We start from the raw sequence: 25,947 nt of genomic DNA, 5'->3' as shown, positions 1-25,947 counted from the left end.
ATAGTGGCGCAACGTTTTGCCGTTTTTCCAAGATGGCGACCGAGCCACGTGACTGATGACGTCATCATTAACATATTTTATTCCCCATGGACAGTTCTTTACAATGAGCCATGTCTCAATTTTTTCTATTCAGCACTTTCGGAGATATGGAGGTGCAAATTTTTTCCAAGATGGCGGCCGAACCACGTGACCGATGACGTCATCATTTGGGCACAGTATATTAGAGGGCAAGACAAATAAGTGTGCAAAGTTTGGCTTTTCTACTTATAGAAAGATTCTACATATAGAAAGTTTTGCGGTTTTTCCAAGATGGCGGCCGAACCACGTGACCAATGACGTCATCATTAACATATTTTATTCCCCATCTAGAGTTCTTTACAATGAGCCATGTCTCAATTTTTTCTGTTCAGTACTTTCGGAGATATAGAAGTGCAAATTTTTTCGGTTTTTCCAAGATGGCGGCCGAACCACGTCACCGATGACGTCATCAATTGGGCACAGTCTATTCCAGGGCAAGACCAATATGTGTGCAAAGTTTGGCGATTCTACATGCAACGGTGTAGACGCAGTGCTGCAAACAGACAGACAGACAAACAGACAGACAAACAGATGAAAAATCGATCAGAGACCGAGGACTTGCCGGAATGTACTTTTTTATTGGCCATTTAGGACAAATATGGCGGCCGAACCACGTGACCGATGACGTCATCATTAACATATTTTATTCCCCATGGAGAGTTCTTTTCAATGAGCCATGTCTCAATTTTTTCTATTCAGCACTTTCGGAGATGTGGAGGTTTCGGTTTTTCCAAGATGGCGGCCGAACCACGTGACATATGATGTCATCATTAACAAATTTTATTCCCCATGGAGAGGTCTTTACAATGAGCCATGTCTCAATTTTTTCCATTCTGCACTTTTGGAGATATAGTGGTGCAAAGTTTTTGCCGTTTTTCCAAGATGGCGGCCGAACCACGTGACCGATGGCATCATCATTAACATATTTTATTCCCCATGGAGAGGTCTTTACAATGAGCCATGTCTCAATTTTTTCTGTTCAGCACTTTTGGAGATATAGTGGTGCAAGGTTTTGCCGTTTTTCCAAGATGGCGGCCGACCACGTGACATATGACATCATTAACATATTTTATTCCCCATGGAGAGTTTTTTACAATGAGCCATGTCTCAATTTTTTCTGTTCAGCACTTTTGGAGATTTCGTAGTGCAAAGTTTTGCCGTTTTTCCAAGATGGCGGCCGACCACGTGACTGATGACGTCATCATTAACATATTTTATTCCCCATGTGGAGTTCTTTACAATGAGCCATGTCTCAATTTTTTCTGTTCAGCACTTTTGGAGATATAGTGGCGCAACGTTTTGCCGTTTTTCCAAGATGGCGACCGAACCACGTGACTGATGACGTCATCATTTACATATTTTATTCCCCATGGAGAGTTCTTTACAATGAGCCATGTCTCAATTTTTTATGTTCAGTACTTTCGGAGATATAGAGGTGCAAAGTTTTTCGGTTTTTCCAAGATGGCGGCCGAACCACGTCACCGATGACGTCATCAATTGGGCACAGTCTATTCCAGGGTAAGACCAATATGTGTGCAAAGTTTGGCGATTCTCCGTGCAACGGTGTAGACGCAGTGCTGTAAACAGACAGACAAACAGACAGACAGACAAACAGATGAAAAATCGGTCAGAGACCGAGGACTTGCCGGAATGTACTTTTTTATCGGCCATTTAGGACAAATATGGCGGCCGAATCACGTGACCGATGACGTCATCATTAACATATTTTATTCCCCATGTAGAGTTCTTTACAATGAGCCATGTCAATTTTTTATATTCAGCACTTTCGGAGATATGGAGGTGCAAAGATTTTCGGTTTTTCCAAGATGGCGGCCGAACCACGTGACCGATGATGTCATCCTTAACATCATTTATTCCCCATGGATAGTTCTTTACAATGAGCCATGTCTCAATTTTTTCTGTTCAGCACTTTTGGAGATATGGAACTGCGAAGTTTTTCGGTTTTTCCAAGATGGCGACCGAACCACGTGACTGATGACGTCATCATTAACATTTTATTCCCCATGCAGAGTTCTTTACAATGAGCCATGTCTCAATTTTTTCTATTCAGTACTTTCAGAGATATGGAGGTGCAAATTTTTCTGTTTTTCCAAGATGGCGGCCGAACCACGTGACTGAATACGTCATCATTTATACATTTTATTCCCCATGGAGAGTTCTTTACAATGAGCCATGTCTCAATTTTTTCTGTTCAGTACTTTCGGAGATAAAGAGCTGCCAAGTTTTTCCAAGATGGCGGCCGAACCATGTGACCGATGACGTCATCATTTGGGCACAGTATATTAGAGGGCAAGACAAATACGTGTGCAAAGTTGGCTATTCTACGTATGGAAAGATTCTACGTATAGAAAGTTTTCCGGTTTTTCCAAGATGGCGGCCGAACCACGTGACCAATGACGTCATCATTAACATATTTTATTCCCCATCGAGAGTTCTTTACAATGAGCCATGTCTCAATTTTTTCTGTTCAGCACTTTTGTAGATATAGTGGTGCAAAGTTTTGCCGTTTTTCCAAGATGGCGGCCGTCCACGTGACATATGACCTCATCATTAACATATTTTATTCCCCATGGAGAGTTCTTTACAATGAGCCATGTCTCAATTTTTTCTGTTCAGCACTTTTGGAGATATAGTGGTGCAAAGTTTTGCCGTTTTTCCAAGATGGCGGCCGACCACGTGACATATGACGTCATCATTAACATATTTTATTCCCCATGGATAGTTCTTTACAATGAGCCATGTCTCAATTTTTTCTGTTCAGCACTTTTGGAGATATAGTGGCGCAATGTTTTGCCGTTTTTCCAAGATGGCGACCGAACCACGTGACCGATGACGTCATCATTAACATATTTTATTCCACATGGAGAGTTCTTGACAATGAGCCATGTCTCAATTTTTTCTGTTCAGCACTTTCGGAGATATAGAGGTGCAAAGTTTTTCGGTTTTTCCAAGATGGCGGCCGAACCACGTCACCGATGACGTCATCAATTGGGCACAGTCTATTCCAGGGCAAGACCAATATGTGTGCAAAGTTTGGCGATTCTACGTGCAACGGTGTAGACGCAGTGCTGCAAACAGACAGACAAACAGACAGACAGACAGACAGATGAAAAATCGGTCAGAGACCGAGGACTTGCCGGAATGTACTTTTTTATCCGCCATTTAGGACAAATATGGCGGCCGAACCACGTGACCGATGACGTCATCATTAACATATTTTATTCCCCATGGAGAGTTCTTTACAATGAGCCATGCCTCAATTTTTTCTATTCAGGACTTTTGGAGATGTGGAGGTGCAGAGTTTTTCGGTTTTTCCAAGATGGCGGCCGAACCACGTGACTGATGACGTCATCATTAACATATTTTATTCCCCATGGAGAGTTCTTTACAATGAGCCATGTCTCAATTTTTTCTGTTCAGCACTTTTGGAGATATAGTGGTGCAAAGTTTTGCCGTTTTTCCAAGATGGCGGCCGACCACGTGACATATGACATCATCATTAACATATTTTATTCCCCATGGAGAGTTCTTTACAATGAGCCATGTCTCAATTTTTTCTGTTCAGGACTTTTGGAGATTTCGTGGTGCAAAGTTTTGCCGTTTTTCCAAGATGGCGGCCGACCACGTGACTGATGACGTCATCATTAACATATTTTATTCCCCATGGAGAGTTCTTTACAATGAGCCATGTCTCAATTTTTTCTGTTCAGCACTTTTGGAGATATAGTGGTGCAAAGTTTTTCGGTTTTTCCAAGATGGCGGCCGACCACGTGACATATGACGTCATCATTAACATATTTTATTCCCCATGGAGAGTTCTTTTCAATGAGCCAGGTCTCAATTTTTTCTGTTCAGCACTTTTGGAGATATAGTGGCGCAACGTTTTGCCGTTTTTCCAAGATGGCGACCGAACCACGTGACTGATGACGTCATCATTTACATATTTTATTCCCCATGGAGAGTTCTTTACAATGAGCCATGTCTCAATTTTTTCTGTTCAGTACTTTCGGAGATATAGAGGTGCAAAGTTTTTCGGTTTTTCCAAGATGGCGGCCAAACCACGTCACCGATGACGTCATCAATTGGGCACAGTCTATTCCAGGACAAGACCAATATTTGTGCAAAGTTTGGCGATTCTACGTGCAACGGTGTAGACGCAGTGCTGCAAACAGACAGACAGACAGACAAACAGACAGACAGACAGACAGACAGACAAACAAACGAACAGATCAACATACTTGCCGGAAAAATTTTCCGGCAAGTAACAAACAAACGAACAGATCAACATACTTGCCGGAATCTTTTCCGGCAAGTAACAAACAAACGAACAGATCAACATACTTGCCGGAATCTTTTCCGGCAAGTAACAAACAGATGAAAAATCGGTCAGAGACCGAGGACTTGCCAGAATTTACTTTTTTTATCGGCCATTTAGGACAAATATGGCGGCCGAACCACGTGACCGATGACGTCATCATTAACATATTTTATTCCCCATGGAGAGTTCTTTACAATGAGCCATGTCTCAATTTTTTCTATTCAGCACTTTTGGAGATATAGAGGTGCAAAGTTTTTCCGTTTTTCCAAGATGGCAGCCGAACGACGTGACCGATGACATCATCATGAACATATTTTATTCCCCATGGAGAGTTCTTTAGAATGAGCCATGTCTCAATTTTTTCTATTCAGCACTTTTGGAGATATAGAGGTGCAAAGTTTTTCCGTTTTTCCAAGATGGCAGCCGAACCACGTGACTGATGACATCATCATTTACACATTTTATTCCCCATGGAGAGTTCTTTACAAAGAGCCATGTCTCAATTTTTTTCCATTCAGCACTTTCGGAGATATAGAGGTTTAACGTTTTTCCGTTTTTCCAAGATGGTGGCCGAACCACTTGCCCGATAACGTCATCAATTGGGCACAGTCTATTCCAGGGCAAGACAAATATGTGTGTAAAGTTTGGCGATTCCACGTGCAACGGTGTAAACGTAGTACTGTGAACAGACAAACAGACAGATGAAAAATCGGTCAGAGACCGAGGACTTCCTGGAATGTACTTTTTTGTCGGCCATTTTTGACAAATATGGCGGCCGAACCACGTGACCGATGACGTCATGATGAGCATATTTTATTCCCCATGGAGAGTTCTTTGCAATGAGCCACGTCTCAATTTTTTCTATTCAGCACTTTCGGAGATATAGAGGTGCTAAGTTTTTCAGTTTTTCCAAGATGGCGGGCGAACCACGTGACCGATGACGTCATCATTAACATATTTTATTCCTCATGGAGAGCTCTTTACAATGAGCCATGTCTCAATTTTTTCTATTCAGCACTTTTGGAGATATAGAGGTGCAAATTTTTTCGGTTTTCCAAGATGGCGGCCGAACCACGTGACTGATGACGTCATCAATTAGGCACAGTCTATTCCAGGGCAAGACAAATATGTGTGTAAAGTTTGGCGATTCTACGTGCAACGGTGTAGACATAGTGCTGCAAAAAGACAAACGGACAGACAAACAGATGAAAAATCGGTCAGAGACCGAGGACTTGCCGGAATGTACTTTTTATCGGCCATTTAGGACAAATATGGCGGCCGAACCACGTGACCGATGATGTCATCATTAACATATTTTATTCCCCATGGAGAGTTCTTTACAATGAGCCATGTCTCAATTTTTTCTGTTCAGCACTTTTGGAGATATAGTGGAGCAAAGTTTTGCCGTTTTTCCAAGATGGCGGCCGAACCACGTGACCGATGATGTCATCATTAACATATTTTATTCCCCATGGAGAGTTCTTTACAATGAGCCATGTCTCAATTTTTTCTGTTCAGCACTTTTGGAGATATAGTAGTGCAAAGTTTTGCCGTTTTTCCAAGATGGCGGCCGACCACGTGACATATGACGTCATCATTAACATATTTTATTCCCCATGGAGAGTTCTTTACAATGAGCCATGTCTCAATTTTCTCTGTTCAGCACTTTTGGAGATATAGTGGAGCAAAGTTTTGCCGTTTTTCCAAGATGGCGGCTGAACCACGTGACCGATGACGTCATCATTTGGGCACAGTATATTAGAGGGCAAGACAAATACGTGTGCAAAGTTTGGTGATTCTACGTGCAACGGTGTAGATGTAGTGCTGCAAACAGACAAACAGACAAACAGACAAACAGACAAACAGACAAATGAAAAATCGGTCAGAGACCGAGGACTTGCCGGAATGTACTTTTTTATCGGCCATTTAGGACAAATATGGCAGCCGAACCACGTGACCGATCACGTCATCATTAACATATATTATTCCTCATGGAGAGCTCTTTACAAAGAGCCATGTCTCAACTTTTTCTATTCAGCACTTTTGGAGATATCGAGGTGCTACGTTTTTCGGTTTTTCCAAGATGGCGGCAGAACCACGTCACCTGTGATGTCATCATTAACATATTTTATTCCCCATGGAGAGTTCTTTACAATGAGCCATGTCTCAATTCTTTCTATTCAGTACTTTCAGAGATATGGAGGTGCCAAATTTTTCGGTTTTTCCAAGATGGCGGCCGAACCACGTGACATATGACGTCATCATTAACATATTTTATTCCCCATGGAGAATTCTTTACAATGAGCCATGTCTCAATTTTTTCTGTTCAGCACTTATGGAGATATAGTGGAGCAAAGTTTTGCCGTTTTTCCAAGATGGCGGCCGACCACGTGACATATGACGTCATCATTAACATGTTTTATTCCCCATGGAGAGGTCTTTACAATGAGCCATGTCTCAATTTTTTCTGTTCAGCACTTTTGGAGATATAGTGGTGCAAAGTTTTGCCGTTTTTCCAAGATGGCGGCCGACCATGTGACATATGATGTCATCATTAACATACTTTATTCCCCATGGAGAGTTCTTTACAATGAGCCATGTCTCAATTTTTTCTGTTCAGCACTTTCGGAGACATGGAAGTGCAAATTTTTTCGGTTTTTCCAAGATGGCGGCCGAACCACGTGACTGATGACGTCATCATGAACATATTTTGTTCCCCATGGAGAGTTCTTTACAATGAGCCATGTCTCAATTTTTTCTGTTCAGCACTTTTGGAGATATAGTGGTGCAAATTTTTGCCGTTTTTCCAAGATGGCGGCCGACCACGTGACATATGACATCATCATTAACATATTTTATTCCCCATGGAGAGTTCTTTACAATGAGCCATGTCTCAATTTTTTCTGTTCAGCACTTTTGGAGATTTCGTGGTGCAAAGTTTTGCCGTTTTTCCAAGATGGCGGCCGACCACGTGACTGATGACGTCATCATTAACATATTTTATTCCCCATGGAGAGTTCTTTACAATGAGCCATGTCTCAATTTTTTCTGTTCAGCACTTTTGGAGATATAGTGGTGCAAATTTTTGCCGTTTTTCCAAGATGGCGGCCGACCACGTGACATATGACGTCATCATTAACATATTTTATACCCCATGGAGAGTTCTTTACAATGAGCCATGTCTCAATTTTTTCTGTTCAGCACTTTTGGAGATATAGTGGCGCAACGTTTTGCCGTTTTTCCAAGATGGCGACCGAACCACGTGACTGATGACGTCATCATTTCCATATTTTATTCCCCATGGAGAGTTCTTTACAATGAGCCATGTCTCAATTTTTTCTGTTCAGTACTTTCGGAGATATAGAGGTGCAAAATTTTTCGCTTTTTCCAAGATGGCGGCCGAACCACGTCACCGATGACGTCATCAATTGGGCACAGTCTATTCCAGGGCAAGACCAATATGTGTGCAAAGTTTGGCGATTCTACGTGCAACGGTGTAGACGCAGTGCTGCAAACAGACAGACAAACAGACAAACAGACAAACAGACAGATGAAAAATCGGTCAGAGACCGAGGACTTGCCGGAATGTACTTTTTTATCGGCCATTTAGGACAAATATGGCGGCCGAACCACGTGACCGATGATGTCATCATTAACATATTTTATTCCACGTGGAGAGTTGTTTACAATGAGCCATACCTCAATTTTTTCTATTCAGGACTTTTGGAGATGTGGAGGTGCAGAGTTTTTCGGTTTTTCCAAGATGGCGGCCGAACCACGTGACCGATGACATCATCATTAACATATTTTATTCCCCATGGAGAGTTCTTTACAATGGGCCATGTCTCAATTTTTTCTATTCAGCACTTTCGGAGATATGGAGGTGCATAGTTTTTCGGATTTTCCAAGATGGCGGCCGAATCACGTGACCGATGACGTCATCATTAACATATTGTATTCTCCATGGAGAGTTCTTTGCAATGAGCCATGTCTCAATTTTTTCTATTTAGTACATTCAGAGATATGGATGTGCAAAGTTTTTCGGTTTTTCCAAGATGGCGGCCGAACCACGTGACTGATGACGTCATCATTAACATATTTTATTCCACATGGAGAGTTCTTCACAATGAGCCATGCCTCCATTTTTTCTGTTCAGCACTTTTGGAGATATAGTGGTGCAAAGTTTTTCGGTTTTCCCAAGATGGCGGCCGAACCACGTGACTGATGACGTCATCATTAACATATTTTATTCCCCATGGAGAGTTCTTTACAATGAGCCATGTCTCAATTTTTTCTGTTCAGCACTTTTGGAGATATAGTGGTGCAAATTTTTGCCGTTTTTCCAAGATGGCGACCGACCACGTGACATATGACGTCATCATTAACATATTTTATTCCCCATGGAGAGTTCTTTACAATGAGCCATGTCTCCATTTTTTCTGTTCAGTACTTTCGGAGATATAGAGGTGCAAAGTTTTTCGGTTTTTCCAAGATGGCGGCCGAACCACGTCACCGATGACGTCATCAATTGGGCACAGTCTATTCAAGGGCAAGACCAATATGTGTGCAAAGTTTGGCGATTCTCCGTGCAACGGTGTAGACGCAGTGCTGCAAACAGACAGACAAACAGACAAACAGACAGACAGACAAACAGATGAAAAATCGGTCAGAGACCGAGGACTTGCCGGAATTTACTTTTTTATCGGCCATTTAGGACAAATATGGCGGCCGAACCACGTGACCGATGATGTCATCATGAACATATTTTATTCCCCATGGAGAGTTCTTTACAATGAGCCATGTCTCAATTTTTTATATTGAGCATTTTTGGAGATATGGAGGTGCAACGTTTTTCGGTTTTTCCAAGATGGCGGCCGAACCACGTTACCTATGACGTCATCATTAACATATTTTATTCCCCATGGAGAGTTCTTTACAATGAGTCACATCTCAATTTTTTCTATTCAGCACTTTGGGAGATATGGAGGTGGTAGGTTTTTCGGTTTTTCCAAGATGGCGGCCGAACTACGTAACTGATGACGTCATCATTAACATATTTTATTCCCCATCAAGAGTTCTTTACAATGAGCCATGTCTCAATTTTTTCTATTCAGTACTTTCAGAGATATGGAGGTGCAAAGTTTTTAGGTTTTTCCAAGATGGCGGCCGAACCACGTGACTGATGACGTCATCATTAACATATTTTATTCCCCATGGAGAGTTCTTTACAATGAGCCATGTCTCAATTTTTTCTGTTCAGCACTTTCGGAGATATAGAGTTGCAAACTTTTTCCAAGATGGCGGCCGAACCACGTGACCAATGACGTCATCACTAACATTTTATTCCCCATGGAGAGTTCTTTACAATGAGCTCAATTTTTTCTGTTCAGCACTTTTGGAGATATAGTGGTGCAAAATTTTGCCATTTTCCAAGATGGCGGCCGAACCACGTGACTGATGACGTCATCATTAACATATTTTATTACCCATGGAGAGTTCTTTACAATGAGCCATGTCTCAATTTTTTCTGTTCAGCACTTTTGGAGATATAGCGGTGCAAAGTTTTGCCGTTTTTCCAAGATGGCGGCCGACCACGTGACATATGACGTCATCATAAACATATTTTATTCCCCATGGAGAGTTCTTTACAATGAGCCATGTCTCAATTTTTTCTGTACAGTACTTTCGGAGATATAGAGGTGCAAAGTTTTTCGGTTTTTCCAAGATGGCGGCCGAACCACGTCACCGATGACGTCATCAATTGGGCACAGTCTATTCCAGGGCAAGACCAATATGTGTGCAAAGTTTGGCGATTCTCCGTGCAACGGTGTAGACGCAGTGCTGCAAACAGACAAACAGACAAACAGACAAACAGACAAACGAACAGATCAACATACTTGCCGGAAAATTTTTCTGGCAAGTAACAAACAAACGAACAGATCAACATACTTGCCGGAATCTTTTCCGGCAAGTAATGAAAAATCGGTCAGAGACCGAGGACTTGCCGGAATGTACTTTTTATCGGCCATTTAGAACAAATATGGCTGCCGAACCACGTGACCAATGATATCATCATTAACATATTTTATTCCCCATGGAGAGTTCTTTACAATGAGCCATGTCTCAATTTTTTCTGTTCAGCACTTTTGGAGATATAGTGGTGCAAAGTTTTGCCGTTTTTCCAAGATGGCGGCCGACCACGTGACATATGACATCATCATTAACATATTTTATTCCCCATGGAGAGTTCTTTACAATGAGCCATGTCTCAATTTTTTCTGTTCAGCACTTTTGGAGATTTCGTGGTGCAAAGTTTTGCCGTTTTTCCAAGATGGCGGCCGATCACGTGACTGATGACGTCATCATTAACATATTTTATTCCCCATGGAGAGTTCTTTACAATGAGCCATGTCTCAATTTTTTCTGTTCAGCACTTTTGGAGATATAGTGGTGCAAAGTTTTGCCGTTTTTCCAAAATGGCGGCCGACCACGTGACATATGACGTCATCATTAACATATTTTATTCCCCATGGAGAGTTCTTTACAATGAGCCATGTCTCAATTTTTTCTGTTCAGCACTTTTGGAGATATAGTGGTGCAAAGTTTTGCTGTTTTTCCAAGATGGCGGCCGACCACGTGACTGATGACGTCATCATTAACATATTTTATTCCCCATGGAGAGTTCTTTACAATGAGCCATGTCTCAATTTTTTCTGTTCAGTACTTTCGGAGATATAGAGGTGCAAAGTTTTTCGGTTTTTCCAAGATGGCGGCCGAACCACGTCACCGATGACGTCATCAATTGGGCACAGTCTATTCCAGGGCAAGACCAATATGTGTGCAAAGTTTGGCGATTCTACGTGCAACGGTGTAGACGCAGTGCTGCAAACAGACAGACAGACAGACAGACAGACAAACAGACAGACAAACGAACAGTTCAACATACTTGCCGGAAAAAATTTTCCGGCAAGTAACGAACAGATCAACATACTTGCCGGAATTTTTTTCCGGCAAGTAACGAACAGATCAACATACTTGCCGGAAAATTTTTTCCGGCAAGTAACAAACGAACAGATCAACATACTTGCCGGAAATTTTTCCGGCAAGTAACGAACAGATCAACATACTTGCCGGAAAAATTTTTCCGGCAAGTAACAAACGAACAGATCAACATACTTGCCGGAAAATTTTTCCGGCAAGTAACGAACAGATCAACATACTTGCCGGAAAATTTTTCCGGCAAGTAACAAACGAACAGATCAACATACTTGCCGGAAAATTTTTCCGGCAAGTAACAAACGAACAGATCAACATACTTGCCGGAAATTTTTCCGGCAAGTAACAAACAAACGAACAGATCAACATACTTGCCGGAAAATTTTTCCGGCAAGTAACGAACAGATCAACATACTTGCCGGAATCTTTTCCGGCAAGTAACAAATGGACAAACAGACAGACAGGGGGTGAAAACATAACGTCCATCCACCTTTGGTGGCGGAGGTAATAATGTAAGTATTAAATTATTTTGAAGTACTCTAAGTCTCTCAGCTGTTTGTCGCCATGGAAGTGAAGAGATTGCATTGAGACACCATATGGTTTATTCTACATGTTGATGAGTTAGTCAACACTATCAAAATGACCTCAGCACCATCCCGACACACACCACTGTGTGTGTTACGGAATGAGGTGTTTTACTGAGGCCGGAGTGCAAATCTTGCCACCAACCTCCTTGAGAGAGGACCCAGTGAGTTGGTGCTCATTTTGCCAAAGGATGACAGGCTGAGTCAACCCCACCTGGTGTTAATTAAACAGCTGACCGGGATTCAAACTCAGGACCCGAGGATCCCAAGCCCTCCACCCGAACCGTTAAGCCAACACCGGGCTCAGGGTGGTTGGAGACATTCATAAGAAATGCTTCAATGTCTGAAGAGCCCTTAATCAAAGTATCAATTATACAGTGGGGAGAACAAGTATTTGATACACTGCCGATTTTGCAGGTTTTCCCACTTACAAAGCACGTAAAGGTCTGTAATTTTTATCATAGGTACACTTCAACTGTGGAAGACGGAATCTAAAACAAAAATCCTGAAAATCACATTGTATGATTTTTAAGTAATTAATTTGCATTTTATTGCATGAAATAAGTATTTGATCACCTACCAACCAGTAAGAATTCCGGCTCTCACAGACCTGTTAGTTTTTTCTTTAAGAAGCCCTCCCATTCTCCACTCATTACCTGTATTAACTGCACCTGTTTGAACTCGTTATCTGCATAAAAGACGTCTCCAGACCGTCTCCGACCACAAAGACCGCAAAGACCGACCGCAAAGCCGTCTCCAGACCTGTCCACACTCAATCAGACTCCAACCTCTCCACAATGGGCAAGACCAGAGAGCTGTCTAAGGACATCAGGGACAAATTTGTAGACTTGCACAAGGCTGGGATGGGCTACAGGACAATAGGCAAGCAGCTTGGTGAGAAGGCAACAACTGTTGGCGCAATTATTAGAAAATGGAAGAAGTTCAAGATGACAGTCAATCTCCCTCGGTCTGGGGCTCCATGCAAGATCTCACCTCGTGGAGCCTCAATGATCATGAGAAAGGTGAGGGATCAGCCCAGAACTACACGGCAGGACCTGGTCAATGACCTGAAGAGAGCTGGGACCACAGTATCAAAGAAAACCATAAGTAACACACTACGCCGTCATGGATTAAAATCCTGCAGCGCACGCAAGGTCCCTCTGCTCAAGCCAGCGCATGTCCAGGCCCGTCTGAAGTTTGCCAATGACCATCTGGATGATCCAGAGGAGGAATGGGAGAAGGTCATGTGGTCTGATGAGACCAAAATAGAGCTTTTTGGTTTAAACTCCACTCGCCGTGTTTGGAGGAAGAAGAAGGATGAGTACAACCCCAAGAACACCATCCCAACCGTGAAGCATGGAAGTGGAAACATCATTCTTTGGGGATGCTTTTCTGCAAAGGGGACAGGACGACTGCACCGTATTGAGGGGAGGATGGATGGGGCCATGTATCGCGAGATCTTGGCCAACAATCTCCTTCCCTCAATAAGAGCATTGAAGATGGGGCGTGGCTGGGTCTTCCAGCATGACAACGACCCGAAACACACAGCCAGGGCAACTAAGGAGTGGCTCCGTACGAAGCATCTCAAGGTCCTGGAGTGGCCTAGCCAGTCTCCAGACCTGAACCCAATAGAAAATCTTTGGAGGGAGCTGAAAGTCTGTGTTGCGCAGCGACAGCCCCGAAACCTGAAGGATCTGGTGAAGATCTGTATGGAGGAGTGGGCCAAAATCCCTGCTGCAGTGTGTGCAAACCTGGTTAAGAACTACAGGAAACGTCTGATCTCTGTAATTGCAAACAAAGGTTTCTGTACCAAATATTAAGTTCTGTTTTTCTGATGTATCAAATACTTATTTCATGCAATAAAATGCAAATTAATTACTTAAAAATCATACAATGTGATTTTCAGGATTTTTGTTTTAGATTCCGTCTTCCACAGTTGAAGTGTACCTATGATAAAAATTACAGACCTTGTCGTGCTTTGTAAGTGGGAAAACCTGCAAAATCGGCAGTGTATCAAATACTTGTTCTCCCCACTGTATATGGTCTAGGGGCATGCACCACCTCCCCTCCTCTCCCGTCATATATCATCACCCTGTTGACATAATTTCAGTTGCCCCCCCCCCCCCCCCAATCATCAAGTGTGATAATTTGCCCCAAACAGGTATGTGATGTAATATATGCACGTTCCCTAAAGGGTGTTGGAAGGAACTGGCAAAAGCCAAATGACATTACTTTCTACCTTTCAAAGCGTAATTGTCGGCTATAAAACTCACCCAAAATGTAGGATAAATATGTGAGGGACAAACATACAGATATACAGTCGTGGCCAAAAATATTGGCACCCTTGCACTTTTTTTTCAAATAATGCACCATTTCTTCCAAAAAACGGTTGAAATTAAAGAATCTTTTGATATCCACATTTGTATTTCTTTGGTTTGCAATGGAATAAAACAAAAAAAAGCTGAAAAAACTACTAAATCTTAGCTTATTCCACACAGAAATCCTAAAATGGCCTGGACAATATTATTGGCACCTTTTAGAAGTTGTTAGAAATAATTAGATTTCAAGCAGGTGATTCTCCTTTACTTTGGAATTGAACTCACCTGTGGTGAGTGCAGGTGCCTGCAATATAAAAATCACTCATTCAACCAGTTTGAATGGAGAAAAGGAGTCATTCTGCTGTTTTGTTCACCGTGTGTACTGCAATGACCATGGATAAAAGAAAGAAAACTGGAGAATTGTCTGAGGAGGTCAGACACAAGATTGTAGCCAAGCATGGACAATCTAAAGGCTACAAGTCCATCTCCAGCGACCTTGATGTTCCTATGTCCACCGTACGCAATGTTATCAGGAAGTTTAAGGCCCATGGCGATGTAGCCAACCTCCCTAGATGTGGCCGCAAGAGAAAACTTGATCGAAGCTTATAGCGAAGGATTGTTCGAATGGTGGAGAAAGCACCTTGATCAACTGCCAAACAGATTCAAGCTCACCTTCAGACACAAGGTACGACAGTTTCAACTCGCACCATCGGTCGCCAACTCGATGAAAGGGGGTTCTATGAACAAGCCAAAATCCTTCTGGGAGAATGTCCTGTGCACAGATGAGACCAAATTAGAGCTTTCTGGTAAAGCACATAATCTCTATGTTTACAGAAAATAAAATGAAGCCTTAAAAGAAAAGAACACCTTCCCTGCAGTCAAACATGGAGGAGATTCAGTGATGTTTTGGGGTTGCTGTGCTGCCTCTGGCACTGGGTACCTTGAATGTGTGCATGGCATCATGAAATCAGGAGATTACCAAGGCATGTTGGAGCACAATGTTCAACCCAGTGTCAGAAAGCTGGGTCTCCATCGAAGTTCATGGGTCTTGCAGCAGGAGACAATGACCCCAAACACACTTCAAAAAGCACCCAGGAATGGTTGAACACAAAATGCTGGATTGTTCTGAAGTGGCCAGCAATGAGTCCAGATCAAAATCCGTTTGAACACCTGTGGGGAGATCTGAAAATAGCAGTTGAAAGAAGGCACCCTTCAAATCTGGGAGAACTGGAGCAGTTTTCACAAGAAGAGTGGGCCAAACTGCCAGTAGAGTGGTGGAGGAAGCTCATTCATGGCTATAGGAAGCGCCTGACTGCAGTTATTTTGTCCAAAGTCTGTGCTACCAAATATTAAGTCTTGGGCATCAATAATTTTGTCAATGCCATTTCTTTTTATTTTCTGATTTAAAAGGATGTATTAAGTTCTGAATAAAAAACAAAGGTTCTGTAATATTAACAGTGAAATAAAGAATTGTGGAGACAAAATACTTTTGTCAATTTCAACTTTTTTTCGAGAAAATTGTGAGTTATTTGAAAAACGTGCAAGGATGCAAGGACATCCTCCGTCGTGCAAAATCCTTCCTTGGCACACCTGAACTCTTATCTACCTACTACACCTTCATCCGTAGCTTAATGGAATACTAATCTCCCCTCTGGGCTCGCACCCAGACTCACACCATGCTCAGCTTGACGACGTGGATACCAAGGCCTTCAAGATCACAGGAATCTCACACGATGAAGCCAGGTCACAGACGGAGACACAAACGCTGTAAACACAGGAACCAAACATCTATATTCTATGCCATAAAAATCGTTTGTTTAATCACGAATTTGCCAGTTCTAAAAGCATCTTTGCGAGTTTGAAGAAGAGGAAGAAGCGCTAATGAATAGTTTATTCACACAGAAATTTGAACGGAAACATTTATTATTCTACGACAGTATAAACCCTTTATGACATGGATGAGCATACAAAATTATATATACAGTACCGATATTTTGCGAAGCAATAGAAAAATATACAAAACCACACAGAAGGAATACACAAACAACAACAACCACAGCCACGATAACAATCGAGTGTTATAAAAGATCCTTATTTTCACGTGTTTTACTTCATGTGTTTCATGTGTTTGTTTGTGTTTCACACTGAATGAAAAACGTAAAGACTAGACTCCGCCCCTGATGACTCGTAACGGAGAAACCACACCCCGAGTTTAATGAGTGGTTAAGGAGCGATGGGGTGATGAGCAGCGATCGGGTGATTGGCTACAGGGCAACGTCAGAGAAAACTCATGCTGACCCTTAAAGAGGAAGATTCCGTCTCCCTCTCTCTCGCGTTTTGGTGCTGGGCGCAGGCAGACGCGTTTGGGTTCTCTCTCTCTTCTTTTGTTCTGGCTTGGAAAAAGACGGTTGTGCTTTGTGCTGTGTGTGCCTGAGAGACGAATCGGAGCCTTGTGGAGTGTGGAACGACCGGAGGAGGATGGAGTTCTCGAGCGGTGGTGCTCTCCGGACACGTTTTTCTGCCACTTCGCGGCTCAGGTGCCGTGTGGCGATTGGCTCCATCTTGTGCGCTCCCGCACGGAGACTCGGGGACAATTCATGCTCGTCCTCGTCAGAGCAAGCTGAGTTTCGGTCGACACCAAACCTTTTCTTTCTTTTCGTTTATTTTTCCCCTGTCGTGTAATTGTGTCCGAGTGGAAGCGCCTCGATTTAAGAATTAATTTTACCCTACCTTTCGTTTTGTTATCCTTGAATTCTTTTCATTAAACCCATATTTGTTGCATTTTACTTTTTTCTCGTGTTTGTTTACTCGTTTGTGGGTTCGAGGAATAGACCCCGTGGCGGCCGTCCGTTCAGGTAAGGCTTCAGATCTTTCCGGCGCGCCCAAAAGGATAATCCCGCCAAGTCCGGGTATACGCCTCAGAGTTAACAACATCCGGCTATTCGTCTGAGGCCGTTCTTCATCGGCCACAGACTTGACAATACATATGGACAGACAAACACAGTTATAGACGGCTTTGGTTTATGGGCTATGCTGTAAAAAAAAAAAAAAAAAAAAAAAAAACCTTCTTTTACACCACCTTACTTATCACATTGCATTAGTTATTCGTGCTTGTTGTTTGTGTCCTTTATGACATTCATAAAAACAGTAAGTTTCCTGTTTGGAATGATTTTCAATTTTGTTTCATTGCCAGACAGGCAGCATAAAAAAGTTATCTCAATCATGTCTGCGCATGTGCAGTCTGGACAAATTCAGAACCAACGTTGGTGGTGTAATAGTTGGTGTCCACTCTGAGTCTGTGAGGTCAATGGTTCAAATCCCCGCCGAGTCATACCAAAGGCTTAAACATGGCAGGTGCTGCTTCCTTGCTTGCTGTTCAGCATTCCAAAGCCGGTCATTGACTGGGCATCTTCCGTCGTGCAAAATCCTTCCTTGGCACACCTGAACTCTTATCTACCTACTAGACCTTCATCCATAGCTTAATGGAATACTAATCTCCCCTCTGGGCTCGCACCCAGACTCACACCATGCTCAGCTTGACGACGTGGATACCAAGGCCTTCAAGATCACAGGAATCTCCCTCACTCTCTTCAATCTCATTCTTCCCGCCAGGTCTTCATGACCGCTGTTCACCACCATCTCAGGTCATCCCCTATTCAAAACCATGATCTTTTCTGCCCCGGTTAACCTTCCCCAAAACCACCTAATTCCAAACTTCCAGTTTTTCCTTCCTGAGAGTTTGCTTCTGTATCAATATTGTCCACCCGTGCACCCTCCCTTACCCCCATTTTTCCCCACATCCCTTATTTGTCCAAGTCTCCCTCTATTTTATTCCTCAACTCCACTGTTGGCGCCCCATCCTCTTTCTACTGTTCCTTTTCTGCTGTTGCATCCTCATCCATCGGTGTTCTCCTTCTCTTGCAAAACAAAAAACTTCACGGCTACAAATGTCATGTGTTGTAAGTCTGGGAAGTGGGGGGAATTGATAACCTGAAATGATAACCTGTGCGCACCTGCGTTGTATTGGACATTTGCTTGAGACATTTACCTGCATTTGAATACGATCGACAGAAATCTGCTTTTAAAATATCAAGACATTCAATCGCTGTTTATCGCAGAGCAAGTGCATCCATTTGAATCGGACTAATTGGTAGTAAAGCACCGACGTTGTCAGAACTCTTCTTGAATGAGCAACATGAAGAGCTGTGTTTAAAGAGTGAACAGACTTGTGATCCGTTCTCCACGCCCATGGCACTTAGCCGCTGGTTGCATCATTTCTGGGGCAGTGGCTGTGCAAGTGAGCCAGTAATCCCCCTTAAGGTCAGGGTAGAAATTTGACCTGGGGTACCAGTAATAACTCACGTAATCTTCCAGTTTGATGCTAGCAAAAGCCTGGTGTTGGCTTAGCGGTTAGGGTGCGGCTTGGGATCCTAGGTTCAAATCCCGGTTGATTGTTAAATTAACACCAGGTGGGTTGACAGCCAGTCAACCTTCCGAGGTCGGCAAATTGAGTACCAGCTCACCGGTAATTCGCTGTGTGTCGCAAGAGGCGAATAACAGGGTTGGTGGCAGGAAGGGCATCCGGCCATAAAACATTGCTTCAAAAAGGGGACAATAATGCCCGAAAAAAGGCCAACCCCTGCTCTGCGGGGGGAAATGGCCTCTAAAGGCGGTTCCAACTGATGCTAGCACATGGGGACAGCCAGCTTAACGTCCATCCGAGGGAAGTTGTGATGCAATGTCCTGTCTGTGAAAGACCAATCTGACAGTTTATAGTTGGAGGGGAATCGAACCTAGACCTGTCAGGTGAGTGTCCCATTGCACCACGAGCGATGATATCCAATAAATATGTGAATCATTGTTCATCATGTTCATCGTTGTCTGTCCCCTGTTAGTCTGTCTTTCTGTCCCCTGTTAGTCTGTCTTTCTGTCCCCCGTTAGTCTGTCTTTCTGTCCCCTGTTAGTCTGTCTTTCTGTCCCCTGTTAGTCTGTCTTTCTGTCCCCTGTTAGTCTGTCTTTCTGTCCCCTGTTAGTCTGTCTTTCTGTCCCCTGTTAGTCTGTCTTTCTGTCCTGTTAGTCTGTCTTTCTGTCCCCTGTTAGTCTGTCTTTCTGTCCTGTTAGTCTGTCTTTCTGTCCCCTGTTAGTCTGTCTTTCTGTCCCCTGTTAGTCTGTCTTTCTGTCCCCTGTTAGTCTGTCTTTCTGTCCCCTGTTAGTCTGTCTTTCCACTCACAAACAAAAAAATATACTTCCCAGCAAAGGAAGTTCACGTGACGGCCTCCCAGAGTGCACCATTCTGGAATAAACATTTCAGGTTAAAATTTTATGAAAACCCTTCTTCAAAATCAATGTTAAAACAACCTCTTGCTTTTTATAATATCTAATTTTTTATCGTAATGGACAAAGATATTCCAAACGTTTTGTGATAATAGTGTATATACAGCTTACCCTTACAGAACGTCTTTTTGGTACCAGGCCGTAACGCAATCCACCCATATATATATATATATATATATATATATATATATATATAGCGTCGGTGCTGCTAAAGCAGTTTATTGCCAAGGGTTATAGTGGGTGGTTTGCCATTGCCTTCCCAGCAGTATTTATTTTATATTGATGCTCCAGGCACAAACTATATAGTCCTCATCGAATCCAGGCCTTAAATAAAAGAGCTGCACTGATAGAAAAGTGAAGAAAGAGAGAATAGTCTGAGAGTTTTTGAGGAAGTAAAAAATCTGGTTTTGAAAAGGGGAAGATCGTAAGTATTTGTAAATACATGGGAAGGTAAAGTGGAGTTCCATAGTTTGGCAGTGGAGAGGAAGAAACAAACATCATAACGGCCCACCCTTGAGTTGCCAATGGCCACACAATAATCATGAGATGTAGTGGCTTGTCGAGTAATCCGTGGTCTCGCTAATGGTGGAGGTACACAAGCAGCAAGTTCTTGGGAGCAGAAAGAGAGCCGACTTTGCGACGTAATTTGAGCGGGTCAAGTTTTGAAGTCAGATTGGAAGAGTTGATAAGTCGAATTACTTTGGATTCAATTCTGTCCAGGAAGTATGTGGAGCTAGAACCTCCCCAGATGTGAGAGCAGTACTCTATACAAGGACGGATCAATCCTTTATATAGTTGAAGCAACTGTTGAGAGGAGAAGAATCTTCGACATCTGAACAGGACTCATAGTTTCTTCGAGGCAGATTTAGCTATTTGTGTAATGTGTGGATTCCAGGATATATTTGAAGTTAGGGTAATACCTAGTAGGTTTGTTGTATCACATGGTGTAATTGTGGAACTTTCAAAGGAGATTGGAGAGATGAGAGGAGTTTTGGAGAGAGATATGGGAAGAAATTGAGTTTCAGAAGCATTAAACTTAACCTGGTCACATTTGCCCCACTGGGAAATCTTGTCCAAATCCGAATTTAAAGAGGTGGTTGTAATAAAACGAGATGCAGATCGATTGAGGGAAGATGGGGCAGATGGGAAAACATAGAGGAATGCAACGTTGAGTCATCAGCATATGAATGCATTTGGTTATTTGTAGAAGAAAGAAGATCATTGATAAAAAGAAGGAAGAGTGTTGGAGACGGAACAGAACCCTGAGGAACACCGCTGTTGATAGGGAAGGAGGGAGATGTTGAGCCATGGACAATTACAGAGATAGAGCGGTCAGAGAGAAAGCTCGATATGAGAGAGCAGAGTGAAGGAGGAAAGCCAAAAGAGGGAAGCTTGGATATCAGACCCCGATGCCAAACTCTGTCAAAGGCTTTTGAGATATCAAGGCCTACATCAAAGGATTCCCCAAAGTCTCTCAGGGAAGAGGCCCAGACATTTTTTGTTTGTTTGTTTTTTTGTATACAGAATCGAGGCTCATGAAAGAGCTAACATTTATTAACATTTAAACATTACATGACATTTGTAATGTAAGAAAGGATATCACCGGTAGATCTTGCCTTGGGAAAGCCATATTGATGGTCAGATAGAAGACTGTGGGATTCAAGATGCTTGAGGAAATGGTTATTGAGAAGATATTCAAATACTTTGGAAATAGTAGAAGTGAGAGCAATACGACGGTAGTTGGAAGGGTTTGAACAATCACTCTTCTTTAAAATAGGCTGCACTAAGGCATGTTTCCAGGAAAGAGGAAAAGTTTGGGTTAGATTGGCTTGTGTTAGCGTGGGTTAGAGCAGATAACTCACCTCCTCCTCACCGAAGACATCTTTGACGTCCACCAACTAATGTCGGCAGACAGGACGCCCAGTTTAATGTCCATCCGAGTGATGACACACATAATGTATGTCCTGTGACATGGACCTTTTTTAGTTATATCTTAAGAGGGCTGAGCCTTTTTTCCTACGAATGCAAATAACTTCTTTTTTTTCATGTAAATGTTGCTTCGTATATCAATAGTTCACAGACATACATCAGCCATATTTTATCCTAGGTCCTACTAACAACAATTAGCCTGTGCTCCGAACTGAGCAATGGCGTAATCAGTCGGTAGACGACGCATCCTCATTGATGTTGGCAAGGTATGGCACCTTCGAAAGATTTGAGCACAGTTCCATGCTCCGCCATTGGATACTGGAAAACGCAGCGCGTGCCAGGGCCGAGCAACAGGAGTCGGGTTGGGTCGAGGATGAACGGATGGAGCGAAGTTCAACAAGCTTGGGGTTCTTGAGCAACGTGTAGAGGAGAAGCCAACGACGCTGGGCACGAAGTCGCGCTTGTGAGCTTCTGCAGGCTGTGTCGACACACACATGCGCAGATTAGTTGAACATTATCCCCACAATTTAGTTATTCTTCGCAATTCTGCTTATGTGGGAATAAAGGAAACAATGTGGGAATAAAGGAAACAAAGTGGGAAAACAAAATCCTCAGGAGATGTAAACAAACAATGGCCTGTGTAAAAAGATCAACGTTTCAGGTGTATTGTGGAGTCGATCTTTCGTACTTTCCATGGTTACACCCAAGTCACTGATTCACTTTATACATATATTGTCACGTCCGTGGCCGATGAAAACCAGCCTTGAACGGATAGCCGAACAGTTAACTCCGAGGCAGCAGTTCGAAACTTGGCGCCGTGCGTGGGCGAAGGAAACCAGGGTGCTTACCTCCAACGGAACCACACGGGGTTTATTCCTCGAAACCACAAACACCGAAACAAGACAATGTAAATCAACAATACAACAAATTAAGTACCATGATGATGATTTAATGAAAGTAAATGTAATACGATACAAAAAGAAAGGTGAGGTAAAAGCTAATATCCTAATTTGAGACGTCTCCACTCAGACACACAAAACAGTCAAGGGGAAGATAAAATAAAATAAAATAATGTTCTTCGTTGCTTATCTCGGCCGACACTCAGCTCTGGTCTCTGCCCGTGCTGTGACTGCCCGTGCCCAGACCAGAACGAACGAGAGAAAGAGAGACTGGTTCTTCTTCCTCCATATATAAACATCATAATCCCGACCAATACCGAGTTCCATTCAATCGCTCCATGGTTGTGCTCAACCAAGTACGCATTTCGGGGGCGGGGCCTCACAGCCCTCTTGACCGCCCACCGATTCTCCACCTCTACTAGACGGGGCCTTTTTCCTTAGACGGTTGGTGGGGCGGGGTTTATTGTTGATCAGCATTATCTCTGTTGTCGTGGTTTAATGGAGTGCTCGCCTGGCTGGTCGAGTGAATGTAAAAACAGAAGGAACAAGAAAGAGCTATCAGAGATTGCCGACCCTCGCCAGGATGTGTTTTCAGTGGTTTTTAAGGCTTTTGTGTTAAAACAAATATGGCGGCCGAAACACGTGACCGATGACGTCGTCATTATTTTTTTTCTCGACCAATTTATCCCTAGATTATGCTCAAGAAATTTCATCTTGATCGGATGACGTTTTGTACTTGTCGAATTATGACGTCATAATGGAGGCACCTATGACATTATTAACAGATGTTATTCCACATGGAGAGTTATTTACAATGAGCCACGTCTCAATTTTTTCTATGCAGCGGTTTCGGAGATATAGAGGTGCAAATATTTTCGGTTTTTCCAAGATGGGGACCGAATCACGTGACTTATGACGTCATCATTATTATTTTTTCCTCCAGCAATTTATGTCTCCATGACGCTCGGGAAATTTCATCTTTATCGGATGAAGTTTTTACGTGTCGAATTATGACGTCATAATGGAGGCACCTGTGACATCATCATGAACATATTTTATTCCCCATGGAGAGTTCTTTACAATGAGCCATGTCTCAATTTTTTCTATTCTGCACTTTCGGATATAGGGGTGCAATTCTTTTCGGTTTTTCCAAGATGGCGGCCGAACCACGTGACATATGACGTCATAATTATCATTAAATAATTATACAGGTGGAGTTGCACCTATGGTGAAAATTTCCTGTCAATCGGAGTAACGGTTGTAGAGAAAATCATAATTATTCTGTGCGGACAAACAAATAACAGACAAACGGACTCAAATGCAATACCCTCTTTATGTGGACCGGGATGCAACGGGATCTTTAACGTCCAACTAATGGTGGCAGACAAGACATCCGGTATAATATCCATCCGAGGGATTCCTGCGAGACACCAGGATGACAGTTTGTGGCTGAGTCGGGATTCAAAGTTTTGAGGCGATGGCCAATGTCAGCCCATCGATGCCACTTAAGTCTTCCTAGAGCGCTCATACTTCATAGGTACGCTCTCGGAATTACCTTTGTCCATGGGCACGATGTTAGAACGACCTCTTATAGCGCTATTTTCACACAGCACTCACTCCTCTGTAACACATCCTGATGATTATAACAGATATGATAGTTTGTCTTGCTACTTTCATACCTTTATAAACAATTGCTTGTTTTTTGGAAAAAGTGATTTATCATCGCCATGATCATGATGGAAACATATCGAGTAACTAAATAAAAAGGATAGAGTTGAAGCACCTAACCCTACCTAACCCTAACAACAACTCTACCTGACCCTAACCCTAACAACCCTAACCCTAACCCTAACCCTAACAACAACCCTAACCCTAACAACCCTAACCCTAACCCTAACCCTAACCCTAACAACCCTAACCCTAACAACCCTAACCCTAACAACCCTAACCCTAACCCTAACCCTACCTAACCCGAACCCCAACCCTAACAACAACCCTAACAACCCTAACCCTAACAACCCTAACCCTAATCCTAACAACCCTAACCCTAACAACCCTAACCCTAACAACTCTAACCCTAACCCTAACCCTACCTAACCCGAACCCTAACAACAACTCTACCTGACCCTAACCCTAACAACCCTAACCCTAACCCTAACAACCCTAACCCTAACCCTAAAAAGGATGAGTAACAATGTGGGATTGTGTCTGTAGTTGACAGACATACATTCATGGGATGTGTTGTACGGATGTTGGAGAGAACCACTGTAATGCTTCCTGCAGGTCCGTCCGATGAGCAGGTGATGGCAGAAGACCAGCAGTACAGGATGTGAATGGTACAGATCTGACTTGAGCATTCCTATCCAGGTAGCGAAACCTGTGCACCGGGAATGTGGACGAGAAGCAGTCAGCATTGTTGACGCTTCAAAAAATCAATTCATACTTTTCAAAAATGAAATCCGGTTCATATATCCAGAAACATTCACCTGGAAAGAAAATGATGAGAATGCTGCCAACATCCAACATGGACCCAAAAAGGTAACATACACACGTTGGTTACAAGGAACAACAAAGGTCACATGCTTCAATTTGGTGCAAAACGAGGTATCGGCAGGCTGGTAGTGTGATGAGGTGGAGACTCAAAGGAAATTTTAATTTCTACTCAAGCGGAATGACTGAAGATGTAAAAACAACATACAAACTGGAACAAGGATGGATCATAGATAGCACCACCTGGTTGGTGTGAGCCGGTATTATAAGCCATGAATAGAACGGTACTTAGTCGGGCTCATACTTCCACCCAGCACAACAGGCACGTTTTGTATCTATTTGTTATGAATTTTGGGGTAGGGGCATATATAGATTTACGTAGATTTGTGTAGGTATCATGCTCCGGTTGTCGTGGGTCGCAAGAACCATCTCGATTAGAGTCCCTTTATACAGAGAGTTACGACATGACGATCCGGAAAAATACGGTCACGTGACTCAGGGAGCCATTTTGGGGCCAAATTCGCGTTCGCTTAACTTCTCGCGTTCGCGTGTTATGCAAGTACAATCGATTCGACTACCTACGGATGCCTTAGTTCACTGAAAATGCCGGGTCGTTGTGCATTTGGAGGCACAAATAGACATGACGAGGGTTTCAAGATGTACAGATTCCCTTCGGATCCCAATAGACGTAAAATATGGGAGAATAAAGTGAGCCGTGTGGGCTGGAAGCCGGCTTCGTCTTCAAAGCTTTGCGAGGTAGGTCAAGTTACTGTTCAGTCCCGTGTATTGTATTCCTTTAACACAGGGAGCACCCGGTTCCCGTAGAGAACGGGTTAACAAATTGAATTATTAACCTGTAATGGGATGCAGCCCGGACAACCTTGAATACATATTTCTTTCTATTTCTTCTTCTTTCTTGATAAACAGGCACATTTTGATCCTCATCAGTTTGAATGTGGACGTGCTGATCAGAAAATGAA

General features: G+C 42.9%; 1 protein-coding gene across 1 annotated transcript in view; it reads right to left on the bottom strand.

Annotated features, from left to right (window-relative positions):
- Nucleotides 1–21,187: 21,187 nt before the first annotated feature.
- LOC137436395 (stimulated by retinoic acid gene 6 protein-like) overlaps nt 21,188–25,947 on the bottom strand; it is a 171,224-nt gene continuing 166,464 nt past the window's right edge. Inside the window, exons 17-18 of the mRNA XM_068130143.2 lie at nt 24,705–24,854; nt 21,188–22,056 (exon numbers count right to left, since the gene is read on the bottom strand). Coding sequence (XP_067986244.2) covers nt 21,806–22,056; nt 24,705–24,854 — 401 coding nt within the window. The 3' untranslated portion in view covers nt 21,188–21,805. The remainder of the gene's footprint in view (nt 22,057–24,704; nt 24,855–25,947) is intronic.

This window comes from Myxine glutinosa, chromosome 11, assembly GCF_964187855.1.
Source record: "Myxine glutinosa chromosome 11, kmMyxGlut1.1, whole genome shotgun sequence".
Taxonomy (NCBI): Eukaryota; Metazoa; Chordata; class Myxini; order Myxiniformes; family Myxinidae; genus Myxine; species Myxine glutinosa.
Note: the sequence above shows the minus strand (reverse complement) of the source record. Positions and strands in the feature narration are given on the sequence as shown.